The 21,661-nt window shown below is 36.3% G+C and overlaps 1 protein-coding gene across 15 annotated transcripts in view; it reads left to right on the top strand.

Moving 5' to 3' along the window:
• Positions 1 to 21,661, top strand: part of LOC129790817 (nuclear receptor coactivator 2) — an 81,018-nt gene that overhangs the window by 53,360 nt on the left and 5,997 nt on the right. For 3 of the 15 annotated variants that reach the window (XM_055828555.1, XM_055828557.1, XM_055828556.1), the window contains exons 3-14: positions 7,764 to 8,217; positions 8,343 to 9,327; positions 9,394 to 10,388; positions 10,465 to 10,548; positions 11,810 to 12,319; positions 12,392 to 12,587; positions 12,677 to 13,153; positions 13,224 to 13,412; positions 13,482 to 13,798; positions 13,875 to 14,130; positions 14,435 to 14,545; positions 18,230 to 18,511. In XM_055828555.1, the coding sequence (XP_055684530.1) occupies positions 7,764 to 8,217; positions 8,343 to 9,327; positions 9,394 to 10,388; positions 10,465 to 10,548; positions 11,810 to 12,319; positions 12,392 to 12,587; positions 12,677 to 13,153; positions 13,224 to 13,412; positions 13,482 to 13,798; positions 13,875 to 14,130; positions 14,435 to 14,545; positions 18,230 to 18,511 (4,856 nt within the window). The remainder of the gene's footprint in view (positions 1 to 7,763; positions 8,218 to 8,342; positions 9,328 to 9,393; positions 10,389 to 10,464; positions 10,549 to 11,809; positions 12,320 to 12,391; positions 12,588 to 12,676; positions 13,154 to 13,223; positions 13,413 to 13,481; positions 13,799 to 13,874; positions 14,131 to 14,434; positions 14,546 to 18,229; positions 18,512 to 21,661) is intronic. The other 12 variants (XM_055828561.1, XM_055828562.1, XM_055828563.1 and 9 more) reach the window with 10 other exon arrangements.

The raw sequence follows: 21,661 nt of genomic DNA, 5'->3' as shown, positions 1-21,661 counted from the left end.
TGACCAAATGGTGATTCAATCATGAAACCGAGACCTTAAAAGTGAACGTGAATCGCGAATATTTTTGCTCTGCATCACGATTTCATCAATTTATACCCAACTACATATATATTGTACATTATACATATATTGCGTTTGATCGTCACTTTGCTTTCTCCTTCGATGCACCTGAAAATTGCAGGTGATTTTGAGAGTGTTGTTGTTTTTATTTTTTTTTTTTGCACTTGTTTGTTTTAAAAATCTTTCACGCTGAAGGACTTTTTTTTTACTCTCTTTCTATCTATGTTAAGCTCCATGGAAGGAAAAGTGTATGATATTTCTCTATGTATGTGCTTTTTTCTCGTATTTACACTCCTTGAGCCCACTCTCTCAATATTGCCGGAGAATTGCATAAAAATTGGAGAGACAGCGTGCGATAAAAAAAAAGAGTTACGCAGTGTGAAAATGTTAATAATAAAATCTATTCTATGACCCACATTGATTTCATCCGTGACCCAATTATTTTTCCTCTGTTTTATGCATTTTTTATCTCACAGCACTTTTTTTGCACGAATTGGGCAAAAATGTGGAGAAACTGTGAGTGTTTTGGATTGCCCGGGAAGGCAGAATAAAAGTGATTGTTTTTCTCTGTTTCAAAATGGAAACGCATTAAATGTCGATTTTTATGGATGTATCAATTTAATGATCAAATTACGTAAATTCATCCGTTTACCAATTCTTGTACAAAATTGGTGCTTTCTTTCAATCTATCAGATGGTTCAAGTTAGAAATTCAAAGCATTTAAAGGGATATTTTTCTTTGTTCTCTATTTTAAGTAAAATGCTTAGTAATTTTATTGCTCTTTGTATGATATTTGCTAATGATTGATACGAGAATGTTTGACAGAGAATAAAGGGCAAAGGGGCAGATAATTTTTCGTTTTTAATGATTTGTGTTCTGTTTAGGAAAATATTCCGTTTTTGGGATTATTTTAACACGTCTAAAAGAGATGAGAATGAAGTAGACATAACTTGTTTGTTTTTCAGCGACGTTTCGATTTACATTTGGATATTATTAAGCTTTGATAATTGAAAAATATGATTTGGAATTAAAGTTTATGATTTTTATTTTAAATTCCTTAGGGGAGAGCGGGGTTAAAAAAGTCAGTTAAGGGTTTAGAAAAAGCTCAAAATATAATATTTCCCAAACAGATAAAGCAAAATGTATAGCTCAATTCTTTAGGATATTTCTTGCCCTACAACTCTTTCTCAGATCATTTTGTTCTATCTAACTAGGAAATGAGATATTTTAAGCCTTTTCCAAACCCTTAAGTGACTTTATTAGCCCCGCTCTCCCCTACGGCTATTTTATTCACAAATATTCGGAATTTTATGTAAGTACTGTATTTGATTAGTTATTTGCCCTTTGCACGGAGAATTCTTCAAGGTAATGTAACACTGAAACTTTGTGGAAGCTTTCCAATTTTTATTCATCTCACAAAAAAATCAGAACAAATTGCCTCTTAGAAAACTTTTTATGTGCTCAAAAGAATCCCCTAAAACTTGAATGTCTATTCAAATGCTCATCTTATAGAATAGAGAGAAAATCATATTTTTGCATAAAAGAATTATTTTTAAAAAATAGCTGCAAACTGACCTTCCTCTCAATTTGATCATTTATACGAGAATTCTTGGTGTTGCGAACAAGAATCAAATTAAAATGGTACGTTCTTTATTTTTTCTTTCTTTCTTTAATGACTGCTGGTTGTGAGTGAGGTGATGAAAAAATTAATTGTCTTTTCTGCGAATGTTTTCTGCGGCAAAGCACTTTTCCTCCCCACCCCTCTTCATTTTTGTGTCTCGATGCAAAATCTCTTGAAGACAAAGCACAAGCAAAAATTGCCGAGGAAACAATTCTTGAACAATTGCTTCATAAAAGAATTTCCATTCTTGCTGCCAACATTAACTTTTTTTTTTTGGGAGCTTTCCGCGGGAGGTGGGGGGCCTATATGTGTGTCTGTGAGTGCTTTGGGGAAACTTGTTTCGTCTCTCAATTGCGCCATACATCAATGTTGGGATGTGGTGTAAAGAGAAATAGTAGTATGAAAAAAAAAATACAGATTTCTTGAAAAAATATGATGGAAGAAAAAAATCTTATATATACTGTTAAAATGCCTCGCGCTCCAAGATTTAAGCTCGATGGTGGTTCAAGTGTCTAGTCACCGTTTTGAGAAAGACACAAAACAACCATCCACGGTGAAGAAGACAAAAACACGAGGAAAACCACGCAAAATTTCCATACATAATTATTTCTCTTTCCATTATCTTTTACCTACACACACGGGCTCTTATGGGTTACATAATGAATGGCAAGTTGTATGAATGTATATAGTTTGTAATTTAACTGTTGTTGAACAAGAGAGTCTCTCTTTTATAATATACTTTGTATTTCTTATTTTATTCTCTTTCTATAAATTACATTTTATTGATGAATTACACTGTTTTCCCATTTTTTTCGCGCATATTTTAGCAGATTAGGTGCTCTTTTGTATACACAACACCGCACAGTCAATAACTAGAGTTTTAGAACACATACCTGCATTGCCAAACGTGGGAAAAAAGCACGGTGAGAATAACAAAGAAATTTTCAAGATTCTTATCTCTCAAAACAACGAATTACACAATTCACTGAAATTCACTCAATAGAAAGAATAACCATACGATTCATACGCAAGATTCTTGCAGAGATTTGTATTTAATTTTTTTGTTTACACTCTGAGATTTTTTTAAATCAAATTTTGTCATCAAAGACAGAATAAGAACAGATATTGTGCGACAAAGCAACTCAAATAAAATCAAGAAAAGTTGTAAATAAAAAAAAATGGGTAAAACAAAATTCTCAGAAGGATTTTCAATTCCAAATGTTTCTTTCAAGGTGACTATATGTATATACTATATATGTATACAGGAAAAGGGATGTGCCTTTTTCCCTTAAAGAATAAATTAAAATCCTCTAAAAAAAATGCTTTAAATATCGATCAATTGAATATTTAAAATTGAATGAATTAAAAGGACCTAAAAGATTCATAATTTTGGTCGAATTAATTCAGACAACATAATAAACACAATTTTATTGGTTTCTTTTGTGTTTCCTTCTACTTCTCTCCCTTGAGCATTGTAACAAAGAAAGAAAACCACCCTCATGAGATTTTTCACCCTCATTTGAGTATTTTTCTTTTTTCGGAAATCCCTTGGGGTTCAAAATGATTTTCATCACACACCAAGAGATTTAATAAAATAGACAATGAAGTGAAGTTTTCAATTCTTGTGAACGTCTCAATTTTAGCCATCGTTTTCATGTTTAATGACCCATCAGTATGTTTTGGCGATGTATGTAATGTAGAAGAAAAAGGATAACCATCATCAGACAGAAACATTTATTATTTATCTTACTGAAAAATATATTTTTTTTATTCAATAAACAAGCGTGAATTAAATATATTATGGGTGGAATTAATATAAATTGAAGGTCTTCTTGGGAAGAATTTCTATGTATATGAGTAAATATACATATATTTAAAAGGAGGGAAATCATTAAAATTATTTCCTTCTGAATCATTTTAAGCAATTTTTCAATGATTTTTTTTTAATACTAAATAATTTATTTCTATTTATTTATGATTTCTTTTATATTTGTTTCAATGGGAAAGGAAATATTTATGGGGTCTTATCAATTGATGTGTTGAGGTGTTTGGTAAATATATATTATTTTCGCATAGTATGTTTAATCGAACAAACAATGAGGCAATTGGATAAAGAGAGCATTTTCCATGTACAATCAATATTATTACTCAATTGCTCAATTCTAAGGCAATTAAATCCAACATAGCTACATACATGTGCGTTGAATGATTAAGCTATTTGTCTCGATATTTTGACCACTCACTGTGTTGCGCCTCTTTAAGATTAAATTGGCGGCCAAGTGGGAGGGGAGAGATTGAGAGAAAATCTGTGGGATTCATCATTCAAAATGATTAAATATAATTTTCTGTGTATCATTCTTGAGTATAGGAGAAACACAGTGATGTTGGGAAGAAGAGATGGAGCACTCCATCATGAGAGAAAGATGTTTTGATGTGTTTCTGAGTGGAGGAGAGACTTGTGAGATGTCACATTTGTTGTCTTCCTACGCTCCTTCAATAATAACAATCATCTCTCCACTCGCATAATTTGGAATTTATCGTTTTGTACATAAGCAAAGCATATATAGAGGTGTATTGTACATTTCATACTTAAGTTTGATTGTGAGTAAAAAGTGGGAGGAGTTGGACAATAAAATACGCGCAATTGAGGTATGAAGAGACTTTACGCACACTTTTTTTTTTTCAAATAAATGTTCAGCCAACAACTGAATGGTGGCTTAATAGTATGAAAAATGGGGGAAAAATTCCACCTTGGGTGGGCAGGTGAATTTGCTTTTTAAAATATATTCTCTAGGATTTTTCCCGCGTGATGCCTCGCAAAATTTACGCACATTTCTTTCTTCTTTCACGCATTATAAGATGGATGAGTGCCGAAAGTGTATACGGTGAGATGATGGTGTGAGATGAAGGCAGAGTGTGTGATTCAGAAGATGCTGAAGCAAAATTGTTGGTATATTATTGGCCTTACTCCAGATCCGCAACCAAATGAACACGACTCTGACCTACTGACACCGTTTCGTGGCGTCGTGTATAGGTGAATTCGCGCAACGGAGCGCACTTCAGTTTCAATCGAAATGATACAAACACGAGCCACGTAACACATTGCATTATTATGCAGTCACAGAGAGCGCGGCAATTTGGTCGCCGGTTCGCCTTCGCACGTGGAAGTGAAAACACTGTGCCAGCCAGGAGAGGAAGAAGATGATGCAAAAGATGGTTGAGGTATCGGATCTTCGGATCAACGTCAATCAACAAGCTACCATAGCAATATACCTACACACATAGCGCAAACACCCAGACGACGGTCTCTCATTACTTTTTTTCGCATTCCAATGGGGGTGGGGCTGTGACACGTGGGGGCGCGCAATTTGTTTGGTTGTTTGCTCAACAAATCCTCGTTAATGGACACACCATCCCTCGCTCTGGGAATGAGAAAGGCACAGCCGAAAAGAGGTTCGACGATGCATGGAAATTTTTCCTTTGGGGATTTTCCGCACAAAATTCTGTGGGGAATAATTTTGGGCTGAGGCGACACTCCTCACTTGGCAAAGGGGCGGGGGATTTTTCTCAATTTTCCAGACTTTTCTGATTAATTATAAGGATAGATCGTGATTAATGCGTTGTGTCGCACAAAATGTTAAATTAAGTGAATGCAAAACAATTTTGAAGACGATTTTCGGGGGCAGTGGGAACTTCATGATTAATACTGAAGGGTGACAAGAAAACTTTCTTCGCACAGATGGGGATCTGCAAAATTACACTAATTTGGAAATTTAGATATCCTGTTTGTCCTTGAAATCCTTGAACTTGTACAATGAACTTTATCAATTTTAATCTAGAAAATTTGTTGAGGGAGGTGGTTTTTGTTTTAAAAGAAAACAAATCAATATAATCCTTGTTTTTATTTTTTTTAATATTCATTCGAATAAAAATTTTATTTTTAACAAATCATTCTTAATTGCATTAATAGCTTTCTTTAAATTAGAATAATTTAACCGATTTTGATAAGTTTTATTATTATATTTTATTGCAATAGCTCAAGGATTTTTTTTTTTCAAATCAAGAACTGTGTTATTTAACCTATTTTTGCCAACTTCTAGACTGCTGACCGATTGGAAAAAAAACTTGAAAAAATGATATTTATTTATTTGTTTGGGATCAACCAGGAATTTTTGAGTTGTTTCTTTTAAGATCGTTTATGAACTCAAAGAAAATTAATCGATTTTGGAAAAAGTTATTTTCTAAATTTTATTGTTTTTCTGAAGTTTATTTTAAATTTTTATCAAAATCGGTCCAGTAGGTTTTTTTTTAAATAAATGAAAACGTGCGTCAAGTTCAGAAATAGGTTTACCCCAGATTTGTCTATTCTATTTAAAGCAGTTGGAATATTTTCTTTATTGACTTTGTGTCCATTGAATAAGCATAAAAAGTTATTATCTTCAATAAAATCAGATGGATTCGGTTAAAGGAAGAATTTCGTAGAAAATTGAATTTTTTTTAAAATATTTCTTTTTAAATCAGACTTTCCGAATATTTCAATAAATTCTTGGACATATCTGACTTAATAAATCACACAAATACATACATATAAGCTAATCTTTTCATAGAAGTCAAGAATAAGCTTGAGCTGGTCCAGGTTTTTCTTTTTATATTTGGCTATTCTCACTGGTGTTCTTTCTATATAAACAAGGTCGTGTTTTTGTTGGAATTAAAATGACAAGAAAGCCCTGAAGTGTTATCGAGACTACAGCCTTTAATCTGTGAAGGTCTTTTGGTGAATATTTTTGGGTCTTTTTGTTTGTACAAAAAGGCCTAAACCATTCGTACTAAGCAATATCCTAATTTGGCTAATTCGATTAGGAAAAAAATATTTTTTGGGAATGAAAAATTGAAGCTGGTTATTGCTGATTTTACAAAACGACGTTTCGAGTGTTTTATGCACCCATCATCAGGTCTACAAAGATTATAAAATAAAATTTGTATTCTTTTTAACCATACTGTGCCTTTGTAAAATTAATAAATTATGCAATGACTCACATTTGGCAGAGACTGTAATGAATTACCTATAAAAAAAATTTCACGATCACCGGTGTGTGTGTGTGTGTGGGAAAAGTAATGCAAATTTTCACTATTTTCATCAATCAACCGAGAGGATAATTGGTTTACTTGCAATTTTCTCACCTGTATATTATGCGTCTGTATGTGCTGTGATCACTGGAAAGAAAAAATAAATATAAATAAAAATGAGAGTGCTGGCAAATGAGTTTCAATGGCAATTGATTTTGATGGAAAAAGTCGTGTGAAAAACTTTCTAATTTCAATCCACCTTGAGCTGTATCATCTTCACACTTTCTCGTCTACTTTCGTTTTCAGTGTCGGCTATTTTATTTGCACAGAGAGATTTTTATTGGAGATATATGTATATGAGACCATTTTGGCGTCCTCCGTCTTATGCAATCGCCATTTATGCGGTGGCAAATTTTTTTTTGGCCTATATTTCTGCTTGTGCAAAAATGTGGGTTAAAGAAAAAAGAAAGAAAGAAACGGAGGGCGGAGAGGGAAAATTTCTAATTCATTGGGTGAGAATTATTTCTTTGGATAATTTTGGAATTGGCAATAAATGGCGCGTGTTTCGCGAAAAAAAAAAGGTGTACCTATAATTTTTATCAATTAAAGGGTGTGTTTGTGAGATTAGTGGAGAGACTTTTTCTCCCAGCAATGGGCTTCGAGAATTTTTATCGCATGAAGGAAAAAGTGAGACGTGATAAGAGACAAAAGGAATGATGGCAGGTGACGATATCAGTTCTCAAGAGTACTTCTTATGGCGCACATTACTTTGCATCTTTTCCCCATTTTTATTTCTTTCTGCGTGGAAGAAAATCTTTAACATCAGCAGTGTGTAAAATAAGCTTCTCTCTTTCGTGTTTCCACACTCGCACGAATCTTTCCTTTTTTGGCAAATATCCTTGGTACAATGGAGAGATTTAAAAAAAAAAGAAAAATAATAAATAAATAAATTTGCCATTGATGCGATGACTAATGTAGACATCTTTTTTTTTTGTTGCAATTTTTCTTTCGGCAGGCTCGGCCCGTGTGATCTACCTCTGCCAGATCAGTGGGTCACCCATTCCCACACACAATTGTCGCATCTTCAGTCACACTCCGTCGCCACGACGTCGTCCGGTGGCGTCATTCCACTCTCGCTGTCGTCCCCGGCGACAACGGCTGCCCTCGCGGGTCTCCATCATCATTCGACAGCCCAGCAGCATTCGCCGCTCCAGCAGTCATCTAAAATAATGAACGCCGTGGCGCCTGCTGTGGCGTGCCCACCCACGAGTGCTGCCACGAAGAAGATCCGCCGGAAGCAGGAGAATAAGCCACAGTCGCAAATCAACAAGTGTAACAATGAGAAGAGGCGCCGAGAGCTTGAGAATGAGTACATCGAGCAACTCGGGGAGTTTTTGCAAATTAATAAACGCGACATGACCTCCTGCAAGCCCGACAAGGCGGCTATCCTAAATGAAGTAGTAAAAACGGTAAGGATCACAACCTCTATTTTATTTTTATTTTTCCCCCGAAAGGAGCTTCTTATCAGTCTTATCAATTGAGGCTCTCGAAGAAGAAAAAAATAGATTTCTGAATTATTCGATTTTTGTAACAGTTCCGTACATTGCTGGAGAAGGGCAGTCGGGATCTCTCATCTTCCCGGTGCTCCAAATGCCCACCAGACTGTGCTGACTCGTGCACAGTCCATCCCGTGCAGCAGGGTGATGTTTCCTCGACGGAACCACCCCTGCCGGAACCTTCGGTAAATGGGCAATCACCTGAAATTTCGGCATACTTCGAAGCTGTTGAGCACTACATCTCATCAGCGGGTTGGGTATTGTTGGAAATAAATGCTGAGGGTATTATTGAGTGTGTGACGGAGAATATAAAGGATTTGATTGCGTTCACGCGGGCAGAGCTGAGCCGGCAGTCAATCTATTCGTACCTGCATCCGGGAGATCATGGGAAACTCAGTCCCATTCTCAACAATATGTCATTCACAGTTGGCTGGGGTGCCACTGAGGATGATTCGCAGTCCCCGCAGCAACCACAAGCGGTCACGGGACCAAATCAAGCGGGTAGTGGGGGGAAGAAGTCCATAAAGACGCGCATCCGAATGCTGGTGAAGCATCCCGATGCTGCGGGTGAGACGATAGAGCAGAAGCAACAGCGTCTCGATAAGTATGAGGAGGTGGTGATCATTGCGGCGCCAGTTAAGGATGATGGGGATGAATGTTCATCCGTGCTGTGTCTCATAACGCGCCCTGAAGATGATGGGCCACTTGATAATATTGCAACGCTGCCACAGCGTGAACTTGAGCAGCTGACGCTGAAAATTGAGCCCAATGGGAAGATTATAAATCTCGATGCGAGCACACTGAGGGAGACACTGGCACAGAGTCTGGCCAAAGAACCCCTACGGGCAATTCATGATCTCTGCCACGTGCAAGATCATCATGTGCTGAAGATGCATCTCAAGGAGGTCACACAGAGCACCAATTCCATGGCATACTCCTCGGCCTATCGTCTCCGGCTCGGCGCACCTGAATCCTATGTTCGCGCCAAGGTGACCTCCAAGCTCTTCCGGAGTACCATTCACGGTGAGTAACAATGGGGGGAAAAAAAGGGATTTGTTTCAGAGATTAAAAATAAATTTGAAAATTCAGGTGAGAGTGACTTCATCATGGCTGTGCACACAATTCTCGATGGAGATACCCCGGAAGGGGGTCAGATGCAGGGAGCACTAATGGGGCCCAATCACTCAGGGATGGGCTCCCATCTTGGGGCTGCTGGTGGTTCGGGAAATAGTGGAGGGAGTAGCATGGGGGGTCCCTTGATGACGAGCGTAATGAATGGAGGTGTTGGCACGTTGCAGACTTCCAATAGATCCGGCAGTGTTGTCACCTCATTCTCAAGTCCACCCGCCTCGGATTGCAGTAATTTCTTCGCCACGGAGTCCCTAATTGACTTCGACATCCCCCATTCGACGATTCTCGACATGGAAGGTGTTGGCGTGGCGTGGGATACGCGGCCAGACTCTCGAGCGAGTGTAACGCCCGTGAGCACCCCACGTCCACCCTCTGTGTCCGCCTATAGTCCCGTTGCAGCTCCCATATGTCCTTCGCCGCTCACCTACCATGCAGGGAATGCAGGTGGGCAGCCGAGTCCGCAGAATAACAACAACAATAGCAGCGTCAATAACAACACAACGGGCAATTTTGCGGGGAATTTTGGGAATTTCACCGGCGGCGGTTCATTTGAGGAGAAGGAGAAAGGTCAGGGTGATGGGCAGCAGATGCAAATGGGACAGCAACAGGGCCAAGGGGGACAGAATCACGATTCTGAGAGACTGAGAAATCTTCTCACGACTAAACGAACGCAACCCATTGGGGCGCCCGGGACGAGTGCTATGGACACGGATGCCAATGCACGCAACACAAATAGGATTCTGAAGGTGAGTTGCTCCCCGGCAAAGGGGTTCCCTGAGACGAAACTGACGCATCTGTCGTCACAGGGTCTCCTCAATGCCGAGGAGGAGAAGGATGCTGCCAATCCGGCGTATGGGAAGATGAATGCAGGAACAGCAGCACCAAGGATGCCCCAGGGAAGGCCAAGGCCAGGCCAAGAGAATAAGAATAGCAACAACAACATGCTGCTGCAGGTAACATTCCCCGAATGATTTACTTGTGAAAGAAGTTAATTTAATTTTTCTTTGTGTGCTCTCTTTTATCTTCCAGCTGCTCAATGACAAGAGTGATGACGATGATCCAGAATCAAGGGGGAATCGTGCACCGAGTGAACTCCTGCGACAGCTACAGAAGGTAGGTTAATGATTAAATGTGAAAATATAGAGATGTGGAGGGAAAAAATGCAAATTGAAAATGTACTGGTAAGCTGACCAAGCTTACGGGAGCTGTGTTTCTTTCAGTGTACCAATTTTGTGAGAGCAAACTAGAATGCGAATTAATTTAAATACGCGCAAAGTCGGGAAAAGTTGAAATGTCATCCCCCAAGAAATGTTTGGAAGGCCATATCTTGAGAACGGATCCATAGATTTTCATAATTTTTTTTTTGTTTGAAAGGTCTTGAAGTCAGCTATAACATATCGAAAAATGAAAAAAATTTATGTCGCCATTTTCGAAAAATTCGAGTTCGAAATTTTCGAAAACTTTGTTTTTGACTTTAGCGCCTCTTGCGGTCATTTCTCGAAGTTGCAATGTTCTAGACATTTGTAGGGTTTCTCGAAACCTTTCATTTGCGCTTGAGTTGATCAAGATCGGACTTGTAGAACCCGAGATATGACATGCTAACTTTGGAAGGCTATATCTCGAGAACGGATCCATAGATTTTCTTCATTTTTGGCATGAAGCTAGATAATATGGTCAGCTACAACATATCAAAAAATGAAAAAAAAATTATGTCGTCGTTTTCGAGATATTCATCGAAAACTCATCGAAAATTTTGTTTTTGATTTTTGGTCCCCTAGCGGTCACTTTTGAAACTTATGATGTTCTAGAGAGTTGTAGGGTTTGTTGAGAGCTTTTATTTGAGCCCGGGTTGATCAAAATCGGTCAAGCCGTTTTCGAGTTATGGTCGATTTTCGATGAAAAATTGTGGCGGCCGTATTGACTAAACGGCTTGACCGATTTTCGAAAATGAGGTATCGTTCGAAAGGTCTTGATGGCCTCTACAACATATAAAAATTTCAGATTTTTAGCTATTACAGGGGCTGAGATATAGGCAAAACAAAATTTTGAGGTTATTCAAAATGGCGGACGGGGGGGTGGGGGGGTGGATTTGACCCCATAATCGGATTTCTTCAGGTCGATATTTAAACTTTGCCCTTTACCGCAAGTCTCTATCTATCATCGTTCTCTGGCAATTTAGCGTTATACTCCGGACGGCCGGACGGCCGGCCGGCCGGAAAAAAATTTTTTTTGGCGCATACGTTTTTTGGAATGTGGGGACCCTAATTCGTGCTCATCCCAAGTTTGAGCCCGATCTGACGACTTTTGATTTTGCTCGGTACACAAAAGCTGTGTCTGAAAGAAACACAGCTAAAATGTAAAGTTTAATCCAAAGGAGGATACACCGAAGGAGCACAACCACAATCAGCAGATGGGCAATGAGGAGCTGATACAGCTGCTACGTTTCCAGGGGAATGACTTTAGTAGGAAGCGCTCGTCGAATGAACCGGACGAAGGTGGTGCAGCCAAGAGGTCCGACGAGAAGCCATCGCTTCTGCGTGAGAGGAACAAAATGTTGGCATCACTGCTGGCAAATCCGTCAAAGGCACCCACAACGGTGCTCCCATCGACGGCATTGCAAGTGAAAATAATTCCCGATATTACGCCGTCCAGTATTAATTCGCGGGTCACAAATGCCAGCAATCAGCAGCAGCAGCAGCAGCAGCATCTCACCAATAACAACAACACCATCATGAGCAACAATAACAACACAAATAGCAACAACCAAAAACAAATAGTACAACAGTTGAACCAAGTTCGACCGCCTCCGCCATCAATTCGTAAGCCTTCCGATGTCTACCTCAACCAAATGCCAAGTCAGCAGGATATTAGCAAGAATCAGCAGGTTTGTGCATTTTACGTTTATTTTTTTTTAAGTTGAATTAAAAAGCATTTTCTTTTCGCTTTTTTGTTGCAGGTGATGCAATCGCCAGCATCACATCCGCAGGATTTCCAAGTGGAATCAGGGTCCTTTGCTACATCGACTGCCGTGACTCCATCCCAGCCCCATCAGGAGTGGGATCCGGAGCTAAATGAGATTCTAAATGAAGTTATTGACATTGTGCCGGATACAAATTATCCTGACAATGATTTGAACAATATTCTAGGTACAGGTGAGTTTTCAAATATCCTTTGTTTTTTAGTTGTTCATTCCTTAAATTCTAATGCAAACCTTTTCCGGAACATTGCAACAAAAAAAAAGCAGCAATTAGTACAATAGACACATCGTCAGTAACATCGACCCCGGTTCAGAGTCAGCAACAGGATCTCAATGAGAAACTCATGATAAATGCCATTCAGAAGTCTCTGATGCAATTTGAGAACAATTCAGTGTTCAATAGTAGTCCACCGGCATATCCTGCCATGCATTCCGGACCATCAGCTGGTGGTTCTGTTACTACGCACCAACAGCAGAGTCAGGGTTTTCCCGCCCCACCGCCAATTTACTCACAACGTTCACAGCGTATGCCACAGATGATACCGGCTGGGCATCAACAGCAGCAGCAGCAACAGCAGCAGCAAATTAATGCTAATACTGTAGCGCGGTTTCAGCTGATGCAGCAGCATCGGTTGATGCAGCAGCAACAGCAGAAGGAGCAGCGTGAGCGGTTGTTGCAGCAGCAACAGAAGCAACAGATGGTCGTTCCGGTGAATGCAACAGCAGGAGCTGATCAGTTGTGTGAGTATTTCAGACTTTTCTGGAATTCTCTTCATGGATACAGGATTCAATGATTCACCTTGTTTTTTAGGCCTAAATCCCGGGATGACCAACATTGAGTCACTGCTTAACAATACAGTAGCACCCAATGTTTCCCTGCAGCGAAGTACGAGTGTGGTATCCGATGCGCAACTTAGTCCTGGATTTACGCAACCAATGATGCAGCAACAGCAACAGGGTTCAACTCAACGAACACCCTTTAGTCCCCAACCCAATCAAGGTACAAATTTCTCGTTGGAAATGACAATGAAATGAAGGAAAACTAAATAATTGTTTTGATTTACTTTAGGCTACCAGCAGGCATCATTTAACACCAATAATGCGCAACGATTGTCGCCGCTGCAGCAGCAGCAGTTGAGTCAGCAACAGCAGCAGCAGCAGCAGCAACAACAGATGGGCTTTACGGGTGCAACAGGAGCTAATGGGAGTGCGCAGTTGTCACCGCGACAGCCACCATTTGGTGCACAGAGTGCCATTCATCAGCAACAAACCCCACAGACTGTTGCAACGTCCGTGCAGCAGCAGCAACAGTGGACGCAGCAACAGGCAAATGTGAGGTTGTCGTTGCAGCAACAGCAAAATCCCATGCTCAATGCTCAACTCACGGTGAGTGTCAAAGTGAAGAATTCTTAATCAAAAGAATAAATGATTGATTTTTGTGGTTTTCTTCTTATTCCCTCAGAATGTGGTCGGCTTCAATTCCCGCCAATTTCAAACGCAACGGCAGCGATCTCTCAATTCACCCGGAACCCCAGTGAGTCGTCAGAACTCCTTCCCCGGTCCCGATGGTTTCCCCGGACCACCCAGTCCGACACAATCCCCCTATGGGGCTGCAACTGGTAGCAATGTGGTCCCCGGACAAGCTGGTGTCTTCAATCAGCAACAGCTGAGAATGCAGAGACAAGCCAGTGTCCCGCAAGCCACACAGCATTTACCAGGTGAGTCCATTCAATTTCTTCCCGAAACTGAGAAAACGCTCCAGCAAAAATTCTGTGATTTCCGTCCCGTGGGCTTATTCGGGGGGTGTCCTTTTGATTTTTATTTCTTGTTTCAGGCTAATGCAGGAAGATGATGAATTTTTTGTTAAGTTTTTGGTTGGGGGAGAATGTTGTGGGTGTGAATGAGGAAAGAAATTCGGGGGAGAAACAAAGCGCGTAAAAGATGCGCGTCAAAAAAAAAACAAACAAAGAAGGATAGAAAAGAAATATAAATTTATATCACTCAATGTCCCATCTCCTTTAGGATCCCCGAGGTCTTTTGGTGCTCCCGATGCCACGGGATATGGAATGATTTACAACAATATGCAACATGCACAAGGCTCAGGGGGCGATTTTTATGGCCGCCCACAGTCCGGTAAGGCGCAAAAGATGCAAAAAAAGAGAAAATGGAAGAAAATTTGCAAGAAAATTAAGCGGGTCGCATTCTCATTATTTTTTTTTCAAATTAATATTATCCTTTTACTCAAATTTATATAATTACCCACCATTTCAATTATTTTTTTATTTATGTTGCATACAAGAGAGCAAGAAAATGCAACAAGAGGGTGTCCCATTGATCAATCATTTATTTATTTATTTTTTTGAATTAATATAAAAAAACGTCATTTTTTGCTATTGCGCTATCGGATATCAAGTTTAGGATTTTTTTTTAAAAGAATTCTTAATGTAGTTTGAAGGATATTTAGGTGAAAAAAAATGTTTATTTGTAAAAGGAAAGAGTGGCGGGAATGTGCTGAAAAAGTTGGAATTTATAGCATAATTTTAGGGGTTGATAGTAAATTTTTATAGGAAATTGAAAGTTTCTTCGAATTCGTTTTTTTTCTGGGTATTATTTCCTTCAATTTCTCCTTGAATGAATGTTTTGCATTTACATAAAAAAAATCTTATGTGCTTTTATGCTATTCAAGAAGTAAAAGATACAATGAGATTGAAACGCTTAAGCCTTGGAATAAATATAAAAGAAAAGAAAAAATCGGGATAAATGGATATTTCAAACATTTCAAAGAACATTTTTAAAAATAAATTTCTTCTCATTTTTTTGGATTTTTTTAAAGGATAAGATATAAAAAGTTTCGATTCAGCATGACCTGATGAAGGTCTACCATTTATCGAAAAAATCAATTTTTATCCAATTTTGCGGTTTGTTCTGTCAAAAATCTTTCCTTTTCTTACAACTTTAAAATGGTTGTAAGATTCTGACAGTTGAAGTTTTTAAATCATTATATTGCCGTGCTTTTAACCCTCGTCAATTCGATTTTTTTCTATCGGCAAAGAAGTAAAATCTATTGAACGTTCCGTGATAAATTCTACGCCTAAAAGAAAAACTAGAAAAACATTGTCTTTTTGAGAAACATAAAATCAAAGCTTTGAGGTTAGTAAGATCGATCGAAAGTTAATCGAAGTTATCGATTGATCTATCAGAAATCTTTCAGAAAAGTCTTTAAAGTCTTCTGGAATTTTCAGTCTAGATTCTAAATCCTAGGCAGTGTGCCAAGTATTCCTTAATTTTTTTTTCCAAAATTCCTTATGCTTTTTATGATTTCTTAATTTTTATTTTTATGAAAAGTATAGATTTTTTTTTATTTCTTTTAGCTTTTTGTTCCTAATTTCGGAGAATTGCAAATTCAAAATTGTTTTTTAGAAGTTTACGTCAATGTAAAAAAAATCGTTAAGACCAATACAAAAAATGGCGTTTTAATAAAATAAATTATGGTCTGAACGGGACACCCTGTAAAAAAAAATCACAATTTGCGAAGCATAAATCACGCAAAAGCATCATTTGGTGATCGGGATTTTGTTTTCTATATGTTTCATACATTTTATTTATTTCTTTTCTCATTGTTATTCGTTTATTTGTTTTATTAATTGTCAGCAAGAAAGAGCCTAATTGCACCCACTTTGTGTAACGCGCCTTTTGCAAGAGATTACTCTTAATTTATTTTTACATTTTTTTTAGTTATCCACACACATTTTTATACATTAAAAACACCATGCATTGTTTTTTTTTTTTATTTTGCTGCAAATTAAAAAAAAAAGGTTGATGAGGGAGATTTTATGTTGGAAGAGAAAAAAAGATTGCAAAAAATATGAAGGCACTGGGATTTTCCCACATTGTTGGGATTTATTTTGTACAGACAAAAAAATGTGAGCACTGTTGTTCTGATAATTTAATTTATGGAAAACATTAAGTACTCGTTGCGAATCTTTTCTTCAGTTTGGTACCACATTGTGAGGAAAAGAAATATCTTTTGAGGCACAAAAGAGTTAAAAATTCATTGGAAAAAAAAATTCATCACAAGTCCTTGAATTGAATTGTCAGACTCTTCCACGTTCATCTTCGACATTTTATATGTAATTTTTGGTTATTTTTCTGAGGGATGGAATCACACAACAATATGCAAAGATTTGTGATTAATGCCATAATATATAATATCAACATTAAATATCTATATTTGTGCGTGAATGTTGTTTGTTGCATCATTTCTGTTGGTGTGTGAGGAGTGATGCGCGCAAGAGAAAGAAACTAATTTGAGTGTACAGCAAAAGAAGTCACAGAATAATTCATCATCATCATCATCGCACGCGTGGATTCACACTTTTTATTATTTATGAGAGGAAGAAGAGAAAAAATCACAAAAACACAGAGTTGCAAATCGATCAGATGATTAATTTGTGTATTTAAATACATTTGGCACTAATTGCAGTCAATTGAGGAAATTGTAATTAATTATTTTCATCGCAAATGAACGTCATATGCTCGTGGATTCTTTCCTTCAATGGCAAAATGAAAGTCTTGATTAATGATTTTTTTTAATACATAGAGTTTATTTAGGAAATTAAACAGTTTGTTCTGAAAGTATCCAATTTCAGGAACATTCTTTAAAAAAAATTTTCTTTGCATTTTGATGAAGATATTTCGCTTTAGAAAAATTTTTAAATGGAATTTTGTGAATTTACAAACCGGATTTCTTTAACCTTAATTTAAATTTTATTCTTTAAATTTTCTCAAAAAAAAACTTAAGAAATCTTAACAAAAATTAAAAAAATTAAGAATCTTAAGACAGTCTTAAACATGCAAAGAAAATTATTTTCTCACTAATAAATTAAAAGAAATATTTATTCCCTGTATTTTATTCTCAATGACATTCTGAGAACGATGACACTTTCATCAGGTATAAGAAATATCCATTTTATTAAAATTATTTTTGAAAAAAATCAATTAAAATTGAAAAATAATTGTCTGAGAAAGGAAAATAATTTAAAAAAATATTAAATATTGGGTGAAATTCACTAGTCAGATAGACTTAAGAAAACTTAAAAAAAAAGACTTAAGATTTTTAAGTTATTTTTAAGAATGTCTTAAGTATACATAAGTTTTCTTAAGATTCCTTAAGAAAAAACTTAAAATTCCTGAGGAAAAAAGGAAAAAATTAAGATTCTTAAGTTTTCTTAAGTGAAAGTTCAGATTTCTTAAGTTAATCGATCAAAATGCATATTTTTTGATGATTTTTACAATATATTTTTTTCAAACATAGAAAAATTTTTATTTAGCTCGATTCAGCCTAATTGAAGAAATCTTAAATTTCGCTTAAGAAAAATTAAGTCTCAATTTTTCTTACGAAATTTTTGGTTTTTTCTTAAGGAATCTTAAGAAATCTTAAGTCTGTCTGACTAGGGAATTTCACTCATTTTCTCCTGAATATTAGTTTCTGTTATAAAAAAAATTAAATGCTTCATCATTTAAAAAAATTTCATCATATTTTTAATAAAGAAAAATTATTTTAAAGAAATTGTTCTTAAGTGCCTAAAGTTCTTAAAATTCTTGGAAATATTTTGTTCCAATGACCAAATCTTAAGGATAATCTTCTCTTTATGAGCAACTCTGTGTCTTTTGATTCATTTTCTTCTTTTATTACCCACCTATATAATTTATTTCATTGGTGTGTGGTGTTCGTTGGATGAAAGAGCGCCACGCTTCGATGGGTGGTTGATGTGCAAAATTGACGCCACAATGGCGAATATCTTGTTGTTCTTCCAGGGGCGAACAACAATGGGGCGCGTGAATTTCTACGTGCCCACGTGCAGAACCGCCAAACGGGTCAAGTGAGGACACCCCAGAGTCCGCACAGTGGCATGGGGCAGAGTCCGCTCGTGGGCAATCCAGCCAGCAGTGGGATCCCAGGTGGGGGAGGAAGTGGCGGCGGTGGTAGCGGAAGTGGCGGAGTGGTGCAGTCGCCGCAACAGCAAATGGGGGCTGCACCTCTTCTCAATACGCCACCGGATCAGACGATGGGTTTCAACTTTGACATGTCGCAATCAGGTGAGTGAAATACCTCCCTGAACCACAAATTATTACCTACTCTCTTCTTCTTTTTCTTTGGCCATTAGAGGTATCTTTTTCTTTATTATTTTGTTCTAATAAGTTTTGTTTTTTTTTTGTTTGTTTGTTGGTGGTTTTTTATTCGCAAGGGAAATAAAAATTCGTGTATTTTTTAGTTTTTATTTAACTTCATTTAAATTTCGTTAAATTTTTTATTCAAAATATCCCTTAGAGAGAGTCTCGAAGGATAAACAAAAATTTCTTGAGAAAATGAAAAAAACATTAAAATACACTGAAGATTTTTAAATAAAAAATTTATTGATTTCTCTAAGATTTAAAAATTTGCTAAATTTTAATTTTAATGAGAATATTGCAAAGTTAAAAAAATCATCATTGTCATATAAAAGTTTTGTATCCTTGCGAGTAAAAAAATTAGAATTAATTTACGATTTTATTTTTAACAAGGAGAGGAAATAAGGTTTAACAGCCGCTTGTAACTATTCCGCTTTTGTTGTTTTATCTTATAATTTTTGGTTTTATTTTATTGTATTTTTTTTGAGTTTAAATCCACCCCAAAGATGGAAAAATTAAATTCAAGAAGCACACAAAGAATTGAAAGAGAAATAATTATGAGGGCGAGTTTTTCTTTAAAATATTTTGTTGGTAGAAAAACATCCTTAAACCACATTATGTTCTTCTTCCAGTTAAATAAGCATTTTTGATTCATCTGAATAATCAATAAAATAACAAAATCAGATAAATTCGGCGAATTTTCCGGTTGAATTTACTTAAAGGGCTCCGTTTAAATTCATGCCCAAAGACACGCGACGCGTCTTCATGCAAATTATCAGCTTTTATCTTGTCAAGATGAATTTAACGCGGCGATGTAGGATATGATGTAAAAGTTTCCTTGTGGAATTTCTGTGATGATGTAGGTATATGAAAGCGCCTCATTGTCAAAACCTCTTGTGAGCCCCCTTCATCTTATTTCTTGCTGATTTTGTCTATTGAGGATAAAAGCATATAATGCGAGGGTGAAGACGCGCGTCCCTCATCGGTATGCCTTGAGGAATTTATCATTCATACTGTCCTTCCCCCAATGCTCCACCCCATCTTTCCGTATGCTCTGCAATCAAGAGCACTTGGGGGATGTTTTTCGTGCTTCTTGAAGGATAAAAATGAAAAGAGAACAAAAAATACCCCTATACATACATTATTCCCTTCTCATATGTTTAATAATAATTTTATGTATGCGTGTTAACCCTCATATGTTTTATTTTAAATTCCATTTTACGTCCACCTATAAAAAAAGAAAAATAATTTAAAGCAGGAATGTGTGGATGTGTTTTGAATGTTTAATGTTTTGAGTGCAGGTGCAGCTCATATTGAAAGTAAATTGTCAGCAAATCACTGGGCAGCGGATGATCAAGTATCTTCTGCTCTGAGGGTAAGGAAAAATACGTGTTTTGTGTGGGGAGATTTTTTTTTTCAAATTGCTTTCCTGTTCACGTCTTTTGATTGAAATTATTTTAATCACAAACCGTCATGTGTTTTGGTTTTTTTTTCTTCTAAATTATACTTATTTATCTTTTAAATAAAAAAAATGAGCTTTAAAAATGTATTTACCTCGATAAATTAAATTATTATAAGATCTTTTTTTTATAATTCAATGATTAATTTTTGGAGATAAATTCATGTGATGAATATTAGGGGACTTCACTAAAAATTCATAATTCAAAGATTTGTGTAAAGCGTATATTTTTGTTTTAGGGAATTCTTGCAAAAAAAAGACATATAACCAAGCATATAACACGTAATTAAAAAAATAAATTTTAAGAGAAAGCGTAAATTATTTTAACTCGTACTGATGGTTTTATTACCTATGAAATATTTTTCTACGCTAAAGAAACATTTAAGGTTATGTTCTTAAGATAATCACAAAACTTACGGTGATAAGTTGCTTAAAAATAGGTAAAAGCAGTAAAAATGTCTAGAAAATTTATTTAGAATTTTTTCTACGCTATAAAACCGCGATTAACGTTGTAAAATTCGCAAGTTTTTTTTCTGTTTTAGCAACACAAATAACATAACCTTACATTTCTCTCATAAAAATAATCAATTTTATATTAATAATCCTGCATTGTCCATGACGCCTGCAACAGTAATAGAAAAAAATACATTTGTGATTAATAAGATTAACATTTAAAGGATCCGATATTTCTAACCTCTAAATTTTAATTTTCTTTGAAAAAGAAAATATTTTTTAAATCTTTTTTTCGACGAACTTTAATCCTTGGAGGATTTTGCTGGACAAAGTGGCCAATTCGACTTTTTTCAAGCGTCACAGAATTAAAATCTACTTAATATTTTGTGATAAATTCTATGTAGGGAAGTTCAATTACTTCAAGTTCGCCGAAAGAAAACTTGGAAAAACATTTTCTTTTCGGAGAAAATCAAGGTAAAAATATTGAGCATCCTCCAATGCTTATAAGCAAAACCAAAATCTGAGGTTATGTTTCATACTTAAAAGGCGTAAAAGTAAAATTTTAGTAAAGCTTAAAAGAAGAAATAGCAACAGTTTGAATTTTCTAACGTTTTTGTGTATTTTTTCCCCATGTGAAACGTTCAGCATTAAGCGCTTGAAGCTATAATGTGATAAGTCTACGGAGAAATGGAATCCATTTTATTGCAATGTTGAGAATTCAATTGAAATTCATCTAAAAACATTTTTAAAGCTCTTTAATTTTTTCTCAGGGGATCTATAAAAGAAAGGACAAATATGTGGTTTTAATTAGACGTGGCTTTTGTGATGTACATACATATACATTTTTGTAAATTCATATCTTCTCTGGCTTTTTTGCAATTTGCTTTATGTTTCTGTGGCTTGTTGGTGAGGCTAAAAAAATATGTATTATGTGCGTGGCAGGGATAAAGGGTTGATTGCTGAAAGAATGTTAAAAATTCCTCATTTTTCTCCCACCCCGTGAAAAGTTTCCTTTTCCACAGTTAATCACAAAAAAACTCCCTCTTTGATGTACCTTTTTACTATTTTTGCATGCTTTCTGTGTTACCTTTCTCTCAGTTTTCATTACTCTCTCTATTTGTTTTTCCTTGATTTTATTTATATTTTTTCTCCTTTCAAATTTTTAG

The sequence above is a fragment of the Lutzomyia longipalpis genome, chromosome 2 (genome assembly GCF_024334085.1).
Source record: "Lutzomyia longipalpis isolate SR_M1_2022 chromosome 2, ASM2433408v1".
NCBI classification, from domain to species: Eukaryota; Metazoa; Arthropoda; class Insecta; order Diptera; family Psychodidae; genus Lutzomyia; species Lutzomyia longipalpis.
The sequence above is the reverse complement of the archived record's forward strand: the minus strand, read 5'-3'. Positions and strand labels throughout refer to the sequence as shown.